The following is a 14,663-nucleotide window of genomic DNA, read 5'->3' on the forward strand; positions in this document are numbered from 1 at the left end:
CTGTGGAAAAAGCCTCAAGCCATCAGTGAGTATGTCTCATATAATATACACCAGGACTACTTGGCCCTCCATTTGGCTTCAATTACTTTTTCTCCTTTTACTTTTTTCTTTCTACCCATTTGGCATTAAAGTATTTTAAACTAATTTATCTAAGAGTATTTCTAAACTATATTTCTAAAATATGCAACATTTCATGAATGGTGGGCTTGCTTTTTGATCCTCCTGTGTTTCTTTTTGTGTTCTTTTGAAGATGTTGTCTTTAGTTTGCTTAAACATCTTATTTTTATAATTTTATATGGCTCACAACAAATACTTGCCAATTTTTCATCATTAATAAATAGATTTATCAAATTAGCCCCTTTTTGTAGTTATACTTCTTAATTATTGTTACTCTTTTAGGCTGTGTTTAAGTGTATCTTACCATGCATTGTTGATAGGAATTTGTGGCTATTTTTCAGAGTGCCTTTTAAGGTGGAATACTGTTAGCTGTTAAAGAAAATGCACTTCTAACAAGATTCATCTTGCTTGGGAATAACTTTTGCTTTACATTACATTTAGACCCACTCTGAATGTCATGCCCATACATAGCTCAGCATAGCTGCTGACATAAAAATTCTAATGGATATGAATTGTTAGAAGCAGACTGTGCTCCACACCATCAGCAATAGATAATGTGACATCTTTCATTTATGACCCATTTTATCCTTAATATTTTCCCATTGACCTGCAGATCTGCAGGGCATCCCATCCTTCTGTACTTTGTGATGTGCTTCCAGTTTGGTTTAGTGAATGGGAAGCACAGGCAGGTGAGTGGACCTGCGTATGGGAGGAGAGGGAGATCAGAACTCATGTTCTCCTGGCTTCCTCTTAGAGAGCAACCTCAGATTGGTTGCACTGATTGAACAAAGGAGAAAATATTACCCTTCTTTAGTCATTTTTCCTGGGTCTCTCTTCCCCTTTAGACCTAACAGAGGAAACAGTTCTCCCCCTTGCTAGGTCCAGAGAACTACACATCTTGTTTTACAGCTCTGCTGAAGTCTTTGGAAAGAACTCTTTCCTTTACTTACCACATTTGAGAGCACCCTATATTTCCTACCAAAATCTTGACATAAGTGATACAAGATATAAGATATAAGTGATCAGTTTTTAAATTTAGTTACCTTAAAAATGAAGCAAAAGTAATTTAGTATAAATATAACTATCCATTTTAGTGCTTTTCTGATTAAATATTCCACTAAACACAAATAGTATGTCTTAGTTTTGGTCACCAACTCATAAAATATGCTTAGATATTTTCAAAAGAAAAAGAAATATGGGTGTGAGGGCAAGCTGAGAGGATATGATCTAAAAGACAAGAGACATAAAAGGGAATTAGCAAGTTACCTTAAAAACAGAAAACAGTCTACCAAGCACTCATATAGGATCTATTCTAAGCAACTTAAATATATTGAACTATTAATTTCTCACAGGAATACTATGAGGAGATACTATTCCTATTTTATAGCTGTAGAAACTGAAGAACAGAGCAGTTAGATAAAGCTACTGTTCTGGTGGTATAGCTATGCTCTTAGTTACCATCCTGTACTGTTCCTTCTTTAACTTCACTAGTAACATTGCTATATTAAATGAATGAATAATCTTATAATCGTAACATAATAGGAAGTGGATGGGTTTTGGAGGCAAAGTTAAGTTTGATTTCCAGGTGTGAATTTAAATTTTTAAATTACTTTTTAATAAGTTGCTCTTAAGTCTTATTGTCTTTCTGATTACCCTTTTCCACAAATCATGAACTTGCAAAACATATATTATTTGGCACTATGAATGGATTTGTATTTTAACATAGATGTAATATTTTTCTTTAGGTTTATGATCTGTAGCTATGTCTGTCCACAAATCATCTATAATTAGTAAACTTGGAGTCATATGTTCCTCTTATCGTGAAGAACTCTTAAAACAAAATTATGAAAATTTAGATAGAGAAAAGAGTCAAGTATCAAGGTAAGTTAGAAAGAATTTGTTTTACTATAGTAGGGGTCCATAAGCATTATAGAGAATTTTAAAAGTTCAGAAAATTGTGAAAACTTTTTGAAAAACTCATGGCTCTTTTAGCCAAGGGTAGCAATGTTAATTTTGCTATTTTTCAAGTAACTTCATTTATTATAATGTTCATTATTATAATGTTATACTTTCTACAATTGTGAGTGATAGACACTCTGTTTCAAATAAACGTTTTCTATATGCACATATATTTTAACTTGCCACAGTAAGGCATAAAATGAATAAGGTAAAGTCTTTAATAACTATTGTATTGTCAATCATTTTGGCTATTTCTTAGTGCTTTGCTATTTTAAATTTAGTCACAATAGTGTGTTTTTCTGTATTTTGATTTATCCTTTTGAAATAAGATTTCTAAAATGAGTGCAAGTGCAATTTAAAAGAATTTTTGTGTTTCACAAAGATTTTACAATCACAAACCAGGCATCAGTGGCTTTTGCCTGTAATCCTAACTACTCAGGAGGATCGTGGTTCAAAGCCAGCCCTGGCAAGTAGTTCACAAGACCCTATCTTGAAAAAACCCATCACAGAAAATGACTAGTGGAGTGGCTCAAGGTGTAGGCCCTGAGTTCAAACCTCAGTGCTGCCAAAAATAAAAAATTTACAATCACAAGGAGTACACCTTCCCTAGTTGTCTTTTATTGTCTTTGTCCTGACACGGACAATCCATATAGGAAAGGGGGGGGGGGCAGGGGATGTTATTATACATCAAGAACCCTATAGTATGGAAAATAAAATTCATAACACATCATAAAAAACATGAACAGTTTTGCAGTAACTTTTGTGAACATATGTAAAATTTAATGCTATTCTGAAGGAGTGAGCAAAAACAGTTGATGAGTCTAAATAGTTAAGGACATTAGAAATAAAAAGAAACAGGACCTGAGAAAACTTTGACAAGTTTATTCTTTTATTAATAGGAAATGGTTCAATGGAGGGGAAATACATAAAAATGTTCAGAAGGTTAGGCATGGTAGCTCATGCCTGTAACTAAAGCTATGCAGAAGGCAGAGATTGGGAGGATTGCACTTTGAGAACAGTTCAAGCAAAAAGTTTACAAGAGACCCCATTTCAACAATGACTGGGTGTGGTGGTCCATGCCTGTCATTCCTACTACTTGGGGAAGCACAAGTAGGAGGCTCACCATCCAGGTTGGCCTGGGCCCAAAGCAAGACTGTATTTAAAAACAACCAGAATAAAAGGGGTCGGGGACATGTCTCAAGTGTAGGGAGCCTGCCTTAGTAGTGCACACTTGCAAGGCAGGTGCTCTACCACTTGAGACATGCCTCTAAGCTATTTTAAATTAAATCTAAATTGATAAGTGCATATTTTCTTCATTCATTTTAATGTCTGAAAATGTTCTAATATAGTGAATTATCCTTATTTTCCTTACCTTGTTATTCATATTATTTTCCAAATTTTTGACAATATAATCAATGCTGTAGTCATTTTATATCTCTCCTGTGTACCTGTGCAAGTGGTTCTTTAGAGTCAAATTTCTACTTTTTACTTCTTCTCCTTGACACTTTCTCTCACTCTCCAAAGTCAACAAGTCTGTTTACATTTTCCCCATCTTCACCATCACTTGATATTGTCAAGTTCCTTAATTTGTGTCAGCAGAGTAGGTCAAAATGGAACTTCCTGATAACTATTTTTTAAATCCTATGAGCCAGAAAATCTTTTTATGTTCATTGCTATTAGAATCAGTTCTGTAAATTTTCTGGTCAGGTGTCTTGTGCTTGCAAGTGAGCCACCCCCCCAGCCTTTTAGTTTTAATTATTTTTTCAGAGAGGGCCTTACCATTTTGTACATGTCACCTTCCAATCGTGATCCTCCTACCTAAGTGTCCTGGGTACCTGGGATTATGTCAGCATGCCTTGTTTGTTTGTTGAGATAAGGTCTTGCTAAATTTTTGCCCAGGCTGGCCTTGAACCGCAATCCTACTGGTCTCCACTTCTGGAGTAGCTGGGATTATAGGCATGACCACCATGCCAGGCCGCTTGTATTTTCTTATTCTTAATGATTTGTTGGTATTCTTACATATGTATTATAAATTCTTCCCAGTATATGGTTGTATTTTAACTTTGTTTCATGTTATTTTAATATATAGGTCTTAAAAATTGATATAGTCATGGTTTTTAAGATTCATTCAAGTTGAGTGTAGCTATATCATTTTTATTGTCCATTTGTTTATTTCATGAATATATTGCATATAACCTACACATTCTCTTTTGATGTGCATTTCAATTGCTTCTAATGTATAGTTATTATGAATGATGTTGTGATAAACATTCTTGTAACTGACATCCTGGCATGTATCCAAAGATGTGAGTGAAATACAAAGATGTGAGTTGGGCCATAGGTTATAGATTTATATGGTGAACATTTATTGAATATCAGTTATTTACTAGATTGAAAGTTTTTATAAAGTCAAATATTGTAATCTTTTATTTGTAAAGGACTTTTGTTATTTTTTATCTTGCCTAGGAAACATTTACATATAAGATCACACACATTATTTTCTAAAAATCTTACTGTTTTTCCTCTTGATCTCTAATACGTTTAAATTTTGTGAATAATATTAAAATATTTCCTTTTTAAACATGCATATTCACTTGATTAACACCATATATTGACATGAATATCCTTTCCTGAGTTTCTCTGCTACAATTAGGGTACACACCAAGTGGCACACACAGTGTGAGTGGTTCTCTGCTCCCTGTTCTGTTTCTCTGGCCCATTTGCCTATTCCCACACCAATACCACACTACCTGAATCACTGTGCTTTAGCAATGTCTTTTAATATTCAATATGGTAATTTACCAAAGCTTTTCTTTTTCAGTTGTATCTTTCATATTAACTTTAGAATCAGTTTGTCATAGTTTCTTTTTTAAACTTGCTATATTAGGTCTCTTGAATCCATAGCTCAATTTGCAAAAAATTGACATTTTAATCATAATAAGGATTCTAACTCATGAACATGGTATGGCTCCCTATTTATTTTGTTATGTATATTTTTCCAATAAAATATTAGTATTTTTATTTCACAGGGTAATGTCTATTGTTTGTTAGATTCCTACATATTGAGTATTTTGGATGCCTTTATTGATTGCATGCACATATAGATTTTTCAAAGATTCTATTTTCTAGCTATAACCAGAAGAAACACCATGATGTTTTAAATTTCTTGGTGGTCCATGGGTTTGGACTCAGGGCTCTACCCAGAAGACATGTCCCCAGAACTGTTACTTTAGTTTATTTCCAGATAGGCTCTGATGCTTTTTGCCAGGATGACTTCCTACCACCATGCCCAGCCCTACCCTCACGTGTTTTGATTACCTGCAGATAATTTTTACCCCTCTTTTTTATTGTTGTGCTGGGTGGAGTACATTGTGGCATTTACAAAAGTTCTTACAATATATCTAACATATCATACTTGAATTCATCCCCTCTACCATTCTCCTTTAACTGTTCCTGGAACAGTTTCAACAAGTTATTTTTCCCATTACACACCTGTATATTTTTCCAATCACATACATGAGTGTACAGTATTTGTACTAGATTCACCCTCCCACATCCTTTCCCCACTTCCTCCCCATCTCACTGGTACCAACCCCCCTCTCCCCACCCCAGGCAGGACCTGTTCTGCTCTCCTGTTCTTTGATTTTAAAAAGGAAAAAAAATGACATTTTTGTTTATTTAAGATAGCTACACTGGGAGTTTCCTTGTGACATTTCCATGTATATGTGAATTGTGACCCGAATTGGTTCATCTTTTCTGTTTTTCTTCTTTCTATCTTAGTCCCCTCTTAGTGCCCTTCTTATGGTGGTTTCAACAGGTTTACAATTTCTATATTTATTCTTGTATAGAGAGTACATAAACATATTCACCTTCTTAACGTCCTTCTTTTACCCTTCCTTTCTCCTATGTGACCTCCTCTTAGCGTGATCTATTTTTCATAATATTGCTGTATTTGTATTTGGTCTATATTTCACATATGAGAGAAAACATTAGGCTTTTGGCCTTCAGAGCCTGACTAACTTCACTTAAGATGATGTTCTCCAGTTCCATCCATTTTTACCTGAAAATAACAAAATTTGCTTCTTCTTTGTGGCTGAATAAAATTCCATTGTATATAAGTACCACATGTTCTTAATCCATTCATTAGTAGTGGGGCATCTGGGTTGTTTCCACAGCTTGGCTGTTGTGAATAGTGCTGAAATAAATATGGGTTTGCAGGTGCCTTGCTTTTATTGTAACCTGACTTACATTGCTATGGGTACATTTCTAGGAGTGAAATTACTGGATCATTCAGCAGTTCTATTTTCAGTTTTTTGAGGATCCTCCATACTATTTTCCGGAGTGGTTGTACTATCGTACTTTCCCACCAGCAGTGTTTGAGAGTTCCTTTTTCCTCACATTCTTGCCAACATTTGTCATTGTGCTCTTGATGGTAGCTGTTCTAATAGGAATAAGGTGGAATCTTAATGTAATTTTGATTTGCATTTCCTTTATGTCAAGGGATATTGAGTATTTCTTCATGTGTTTTTTAATCATTTGGACTTCGTCCTTTGAAAAAGCTCTGTTCAGTTTATTTGCCCCTTTCTTTATTGGGTCATTGATTTTTTTTCTAGAAGTTTAGTTTTTTGAGCTTCCTATGTATTCTGTTTATCAATCCCTTGTCAGCTGGCAAAGCTTTTCTTCTACCTATTTTGTGGACAGCCTCTTCAATTTAGAAACCATTTCTTTTGTTGCGCAGAAGCCTTTTAATTTCATGTTGTCTCATTTGTCAATCCCTTCTTTTAGTTTCTGAGCGTTTTGAGTTCTATTTAGGAAGTCATTGCCTATGCCTATTAATTCCAACGTATTCCCTGCCTTTTCCTACACAAGCTTCAAAGTTTCAGGGTGTATATTTAGGTCCTTGATCTACTTTAAGTTGATACTTATACAGGGTGAAAGACATGAATCTAGTTTCGGTTTTCTGCATGCAGATATCCAGTTTTCCCAGCAACATTTGTTGAAGAGGCTGTCTTTTCTTCACTGTACGTTTTTGGTACTTTTGTCAAAAATGAGGTGGTGTAGCTGTGTGGATTTCTGTCCGAGTCCTCTATTCTGTTCCACTGGTCTTCATGTCTGTTTTTGAGCCAGTACCATGCTGTTGTTATTGCTATGACTTTAGTATAATTTGAAGTCAGGTGTCGTGATACCTCCAGTGTTGCTCTTTTTCTTCAGTATTGCCTTGACTATTCTCGTGTGCTTCCTTCGAACTTTGGGGTAGATTTTTCAATCTCTGTTATGAATGCCATTGAAATTTTGATGGAAATTGCATTGAATATGTAGGTTGTTTTTGGTAATATAGTCATTTTCACAATAGGAATTCTACCAGTCCATGAGCATGGGAGATCTTTCCACCTTCTGTAGTCTTCTTAGATGTCTTTCTTCAGTGATTTATAGTTTTCCTTGTAGAGGTCTTTCACATCCTTTGTTAAGTTTATTTGTAGGTATTTTATTTTATTTTTTTGAGGCTATTGTAATTAGAATTATTTTCCTGTATTCTTTCTCAATATGTTCACTGTTGGTGTATAGAAAGTCTACTGATTTTTGTGAATTGATTTTATGTCTTGCTAATTTGCTAAAGCTGTTTATGGTGACTAGGAGTTTTTGGTGAAACTTTTCAGGTCTTTCAGATATAAGATCATGTCATCTGCAAATAGGAATAGTTTGACTATTTCCTTTTCCATTTGTATTCCTTTCATTTCTTCTTGTTTTCTCATTCCTCTGACTAGGAATTCCAAACCTACAGACACTTTTAACCACTTTGTGAGATAAGCATGATACTTTCATTATTTATTCTAATAATTCACACGACTGCAGTCTTAGCATGTTTCGGCTTACTTTCATTTATGTCATTTTTTTCTTGCATCTTGTCATTACTCATCTGCCCTTGGGAAAATATTTTTAAATATTTTTTTAGGACTAGGAAATTATGTCATTCCCCCAGAGAATTACATTTACTCCTCTGATGCTATCAGTTTGGAACAACTGAAACTAGATCCTTTGCCTGGGTTTTCTTGCCAACACTCTTTTTATCTTGGGGGTAAATCTGTATTAGAACTAATTTCAGCAAAAGGTTTTTTAATTCATTTTTTCTTTTACTTTCTTCCTGTATTGAACACCAAAGTAACCTTCTGTATGGTTCCCTGGGTTCAGGAAAAGGGGATTGAGTTTAGTTTTTATATTCATTATCCTGAATGTTTAGTCAATTGGAGAGATTGTACTATCAGTTTTCAAAACTTTGAAAATTCTACCTTCTTCCTGCCACATACTCACTTAGAAAACATGTTTACTCTCTTCTCTGCAGGCCCTGGTTTCATGGGTAACCATATGTTTGATATGAAGCAGGGTCTTACCTTGCATTAAGAGCATCATCTGTGTTTCTCCTACCTGTACTATGAGTATTCAATGTCCTGGCCTCTTGTAGACTCAATGTGGGTTCTGTTTGAGACATGGGTAGGGCACACTGTACTAATTCTTTGTGTGATGTACTGAAGCCTACACATTTCTGGACCAAAGAGAAAAATCACAAAACTTTGCAATGAAAGACTGATTCAGGCTACACCACTTTGTGACTATTTTCTTTTATAACTAAGACTGTTTTGTTGTATATACTTTGTTTTCCTTTTGCTACTTCATCCCAGAGATGGAAAAGACTTAAATCAAGTGTATACATTTATTTTAGCTGGTTGAAAAAAATTAAGTGAAATGTAAAAGTCAGGAAAATTTAGGCCAGTGATTAGGCAATTTTATATATTTTTTTTCACAGAGCTTCTTGAGTATATATATTTAGTCTTTAAAGCTTCCTGAAATCTTAATATGCCTGAATAATAAAAATGATTTTTGACACTTTTATATTTAGCAAAGTGTTCTTTACAAATATATTCCTTTTAGGGTTAGGCTGTAAATGTGTGCTGCACCAGCAAGAAGGAACTTTCGCAGACTCTTATATGTAGGCGATTTTCTACACTTTTTTTTTTTTTTGAAGTACTAGGGTTTGAATTCAGGGCCTCATGCTTTTTAGACAGGAACTCTTCTAACTACAGCCAGATCCTCAGTCCTTATTTGCTTTAGTTATTTTTCAGGGAGGGCCCTGCATTTTTGCCCAGGGCTGGACTCAGACCTCCTACCTATGGCCTCCCACACATCTGGAATGACACGCACATGCCACCACACCTAGTTTATTAGTTGAGATGGGGTGTCTTGCTAACTTTTTTCCCATAGTGGCTTTGAACCACTATCCTTATCTCTAATTCCCAAGTAGCTGAGGTTGCAGGTATGAGGTACCATACCTAACTTGATTTATACTCTTTCTCTTTCCTTTAGCTGAGTTATTATGGCTTTAAATTAAATTGTTATGATTAAGACTTTGCAATTATGTCTGTTCATTTTAGCCTGCAACATCTATAGTTGTAGCATTTTGGTTTGGTTATGGATGACTTAGCCAGAAATACAGAATTTTAGATGCTGAGTGGGCATACAGAGCACAAACACATTCAATATATTGTGAGGTAGCTTCCTTTAGGATGTATTGACCCAAGGGAGAGATCAGCAGCTGCTGATTTTGTGTACAAAGTAGGAAGTCTTGCAAGGTCTTGGAAACCACTGTCCTGTTACACCTGGGTTTATGGTACTTACAAGAGTCTTGGCCCAAGTCTCTAGAAAGTACAATCTGAGACAAGAATTAAGGTGATAATCTACTTGGGGTACCCAATGTCAATGCAGTAGTGAAAGTAAAGAAAAAGTTTAAATTAGGCAAAAAAAAAATTGATAGTTACCATCCTGATCATTAAGTCACAACTTGCAACAAAGAGACAATATAGATATGGTTACATAATGTGCAGGACTTATCCAGACAGGTTGCAAGGAGAAACTATAGATCACAGAATGAAGAAATTTGGAGGAATATTTATCTGTTTCACTCCCTCCTGTTTACCATTTTCCTTGGTCAAGGTTTACCCATAGGTGCTAACCATTCACATTTCCAGGTTGTTATGGAGTAGTCATTCTTGACTACTCCAAGTGTAGAAGGGGAAGGGAAGCTCAGTTTGGGGTAATAAAAATTAAGAAGGCATCAGGGTACTCTGAGAATCTACACAACATTTATGCCTAATGTAGGAACTGATCAGGAAGGCCTTCCAAAGTTCTGTATGCTTTCATGTTTTCAGAAATCAGGATTTTATTATTCCTAAATAGAACTGAATTTCAGTGATTCCACAGCTTAATCTAGGGGAAAAAGTAGAGCAAGTGCCCAGATGTCCTAAAATGTCTATTTACTTTTGAATTCTCCATGTCTCAGGAAACATGTGTTCCCACAATTACTCCTTTAATAATTCTTCACATTTGAGATATTGTTGTCTATTGACCTGATCACAAATCCATTTCTTATCACACAGCATCTCAAATACATTTACCAAACCCTTGAGCTTTTATTACGCATCATATCCCAAATATTCCCTATTACCCCTAGACCCTCATATAAAAAAGTGACTGCCTAATGAGTCGTTCCTCTATGGTCTAGCATTCTCCTTAAAACGAACATCATTGGAAATTAGCCCCTTGTAGTATAAATGATAATCTGAGAAAACACCAGTCAGCAATTACTGTTATTATATTACAAAATTGGTGGTAAACTTTAGCTGGAAACATAGCCAACCATAAAACAATACATTTGTAGCTTCCATTGCTGTTACATGTAGTCTGGGTATAACTCTGTAAGTTCTGTGGTAGCAGAAGTATTGTGTATGACTAGCATTATGTTGTCTTTTAAAAGATGTATGCTGGGGATGTAGCTCAGTGTGGAGCTGCTGTTTAGCATACACAAGGCCCTGGGTTTAATCCCCAGCATTTCCCCCCACCCCGCCCTGCCCCCAAGGAGTAGTGTGTCTTTTTGTTGTTCACTCTGTCACTTCCTTTTTGTTGTTCACCCTGCCACTTCCTTTTTGTTGTTCACTCTGCCACTTCCTTTTTGTTGGAATGGGACTGTGATTTAGCAGCTAGAAAAGACATCTCAGGATATAAAATAGAAGATACAGAGTAACAAGATCAAAAACAAGGCAGATCTCCCAATACCTTAGGGCTTCCATATCATTCCTGGATTGCTTATCTTGGCTCACTATGTGAAAACCAATGTGTGTCTGTTTTGATTAGTTTATACTGATTTGCCCTGTTTTATAGAAGCTAGACAGATTTCTTTGCCTTTGACAAAATGTTTCTTTGAGTATGTTTTTAGATTAGTTTTCTGTAACAAAGGCTATAACCAGTGCTCCACAGCTTTGGTCATTAAGTCAACTTTATTCTCTTGTTAGATGACTGACTGTAGCTGAAATGAAAGTTTTGTTTTGTTTTTGACAGTTCTGAGGATTTGCCCTAGGACCTTGTGCTTTCTAGGCAGCTGGACCACTTGAGCCACACACATAGCCCCTTTGTTTTTGAGATAGGGTCTCACTAACTTTGCCTGAGCTGACCTCGAACTCATGATCCTCCTGTCTCTGTCTGTTGAGTAGCTGGGATTACAAGCATGAGTCACCATGCCTGGCACTGTTATTTTGGGTTTTGATCTAGTTAGATTAGTAGAGATTGGTTTGTCTGCTCTAGTTACCATGGGGGAGGGGGCTTCCACATTCAAACATACAGTAAACAGATGCTCACGTACATTACTGATACCTTCTTGGTCATTCAGACTACTGGACCCTACTCTCTACCACCTGTATCTCCAATTTAAGTGGATAACTCTTAAGGCTCTCTGACGGAAACCCATGTTATAGAAAGAAAATAAGCGTTGCCAGTGTATTACTGCATTTCCTCCTGAGAGATACCATTACCCTTATATTTCTGGTGAGCTCCTCCCTAGGTAGGGGTGTCTTGATTTCATCAAATCTTCTTTGTGGCATCAGGGGAAGATTAACCTATAGTCAATGCAAAGTTGCATGCATTTTTCACTTTATTTTTTGATACATATGTATATATATATGTACTGAATATAGTGATTATTTCATAAATGTGTACAATGTGTAGTGTTGAAATCAGGACAATAAGCATTTCTTTGTGTGAGGAACCCTTGAACTCTCCTAGTTATTTTGATATATATAACTATAGTCAACCTACTGTGCTATAGAACAGTAGAACTGACTCCTCCAATCTAACTGTTTTCTGGCAACCATTATTCAACCTCTCTCTAATTCTCATTGCCCTCCCCTTTCTAGCCCCTAACAATCACTATTCTCCTCTCACCTTCTATGAGATCAATGATGTCAGTACCATGTGCAAAATGAGAACATGTGGTATTTGCCTTTCTGTGCCTGGTTATTTCACCTAACATAATGTCCTGTGCTTTCATACTTGGAAATGCAAGATAACATTGTTTTTTCTGTGTGTGAGTGAATAATATTCCACTGTGTACATAGGCCACATTTTCTTTATTCATTTATCCATCAGTGGACACCTTGGTTCCCTATCTTGGTTACTGTGAATAATGCTGTGTTAAACACAGAGTGAGAATATTTCTTCTACATACTAATTTCATTTCCTTTGGATATTTGCCCAGTAGTGGGATTGCTGGATCATAGGGTAGTTGCATTTTTAGTTAGTTTTTTATTTTTTGGTGAGGAAACTCCACATTGTTTTCTGCAGTGGCTGTGTTAGTTTATACTCATACCAATAGTAAAAAGAGCTCCTGTTTTTCTGCATATTCATAAGCATTTATCAAATGAATAGTTTGCAAATGTTTTTCCCTTTCTGCTGATAGTATCTTCATTGCATCATTTTCTCCACTGTGCAGAAGCTCCTTAGTTTGATATAACCTATTTGTCTATGTGACTTTTGTTGCCTGTGCTTTGGAGATCTTACCTGAAATTTTGCCTGTATCATTCTTGGAGTGTTTCCTCTATATTTTCTTCTTGTAGTTTCATAGTTTAAGGTACTACACTTAGTTCTGTGATCCATTTTGAGTTTATTTTTTGTATTCGGAGAGAGATAGGCATGTAGTTTCATTCTGCATGTAGATATCCATTATCCCTAGCACCATTTAAAAATTATTTTATTAGTGTATATTAATTACACAAAGAGGTTTCATTGTGATATTTCCATAAATGTATATAATGTGCTTTGATCAAATTCACCCTCCCTTTCTTATCACCCCTTGCCCACTTTTTAAACAATATTAATGGGTTTTGTTATTTTATTTTCATGCATGCTTATGAAGTACTTTATCATATCCACCTCTCCTCATACTGTCCTTTTTCCTCCCTTTCCCACTAGTTCTCACTCCAAAATTGTCCCTCCATTTACAATTTAATTTTTTTGTTCTAATTTCCATATATGAGAGAGAACCTATAATGTTTATCTTTCTCAGTCTGACTTATTTTGAGTAACATGATGATTTTCCTGCAAATGACTTGACTTCAGTCCTCTTTAAGGATGAATATACCACATTTTCTTTATCTATTCATCTGTTGATGGACACATAGGCTGATTCCATAGTTTGGCTATTATGAATAGCTCCTAATAAACATGGGTGTGCAGGTATCTTTACTGTATATTGACTTATATTCCTTCAGATACATGCCCAGGAGTGGATAGCAGGATCACTTGGTAGTTCTATTTTTAGTATTTGAGGATCCTCTATACTGATTTCTACAGGGGCCCCGCACCATTTATTGAAAAAAAACTGTCTTTCCTCCAATGTATATTCTTGACACTTTTGTCAAAAATCAATTAGTGCTAAGCACATGGATTTATTTCTGAGTTTTCTATTCTGTTTCATGGGTCTTTGTGTCAGTTTTTATCATACGAATGTCTTAGGATGAATCTATTAGTCACTGAATTTTATCTTTCATTGGATAATAGAAAATTCAGAGATAAAGTGTTTTAAGACCTTTTCTTAAGCAAAAAAGGCAGACAATTTGTTTGGTAGTTAAACACTTTAATTAGCCATGTTACCTTGTCAACCAACTAACCCTCTTTGGGATTACTAATTACATTTAGGAAAGATGACATTAAACTTCAGTAGTTTAGTTGTCCTTCAGGACAATTGACTGTTACCAAATGCAGAATAGAATATTTATAATCATAAGAGCAAACATTTAGAAAAGGAAGTAGGTTTTTAATTCTGTAAATATTTTCAGTCTTCAATTTTCTTCTAAATGGATTTCCCTTAAAATCATGTGTGTATATCAACTAATTACTCTTCTCCATATCTGTTTAGAATTTCCTTTATTAGTCACTACTAAGTTGGAGGACTTGAACCTTCAAGGCCAAAAACAGTATTCCATTTACTAACACTGAATCATAAATCTAAAATCTAAAGAATTGTAAAGGTAATAAAAGGCTATTTATAGCCATAGGTATTTTTAGAAACAAATATGAGACCTGTATTTTTGGTTTCTTTTCATAAAGTCTGTGGATACTTACAATGTGAGGATTCTGTAATCAGTCACACAGGTATCAGGGATAACAAAGGATATTCCTAGTACCTGACTTCAAAAATCCAGGCCCAAGATCAGTGGTCAGGAATTATAAACTCAAGAAAGGTATTCATGGAATAAATTTCTGTA

The 14,663-nt window shown here is 35.3% G+C and overlaps 1 protein-coding gene across 4 annotated transcripts in view; it reads left to right on the forward strand.

Annotated features, from left to right (window-relative positions):
- Positions 1-14,663, forward strand: part of Tmem232 (transmembrane protein 232) — a 318,408-nt gene that overhangs the window by 24,667 nt on the left and 279,078 nt on the right. For 3 of the 4 annotated variants that reach the window (XM_074076974.1, XM_074076976.1, XM_074076975.1), the window contains exon 3: positions 1,863-1,998. The exons of the other annotated variant lie outside the window; for it this stretch is intronic. In XM_074076974.1, the coding sequence (XP_073933075.1) occupies positions 1,880-1,998 (119 nt within the window). In that variant the 5' untranslated portion in view covers positions 1,863-1,879. The remainder of the gene's footprint in view (positions 1-1,862; positions 1,999-14,663) is intronic. 4 annotated transcript variants of the gene reach the window in all.

The sequence above is a fragment of the Castor canadensis genome, chromosome 6, assembly GCF_047511655.1.
Source record: "Castor canadensis chromosome 6, mCasCan1.hap1v2, whole genome shotgun sequence".
Lineage (NCBI taxonomy): Eukaryota > Metazoa > Chordata > Mammalia > Rodentia > Castoridae > Castor > Castor canadensis.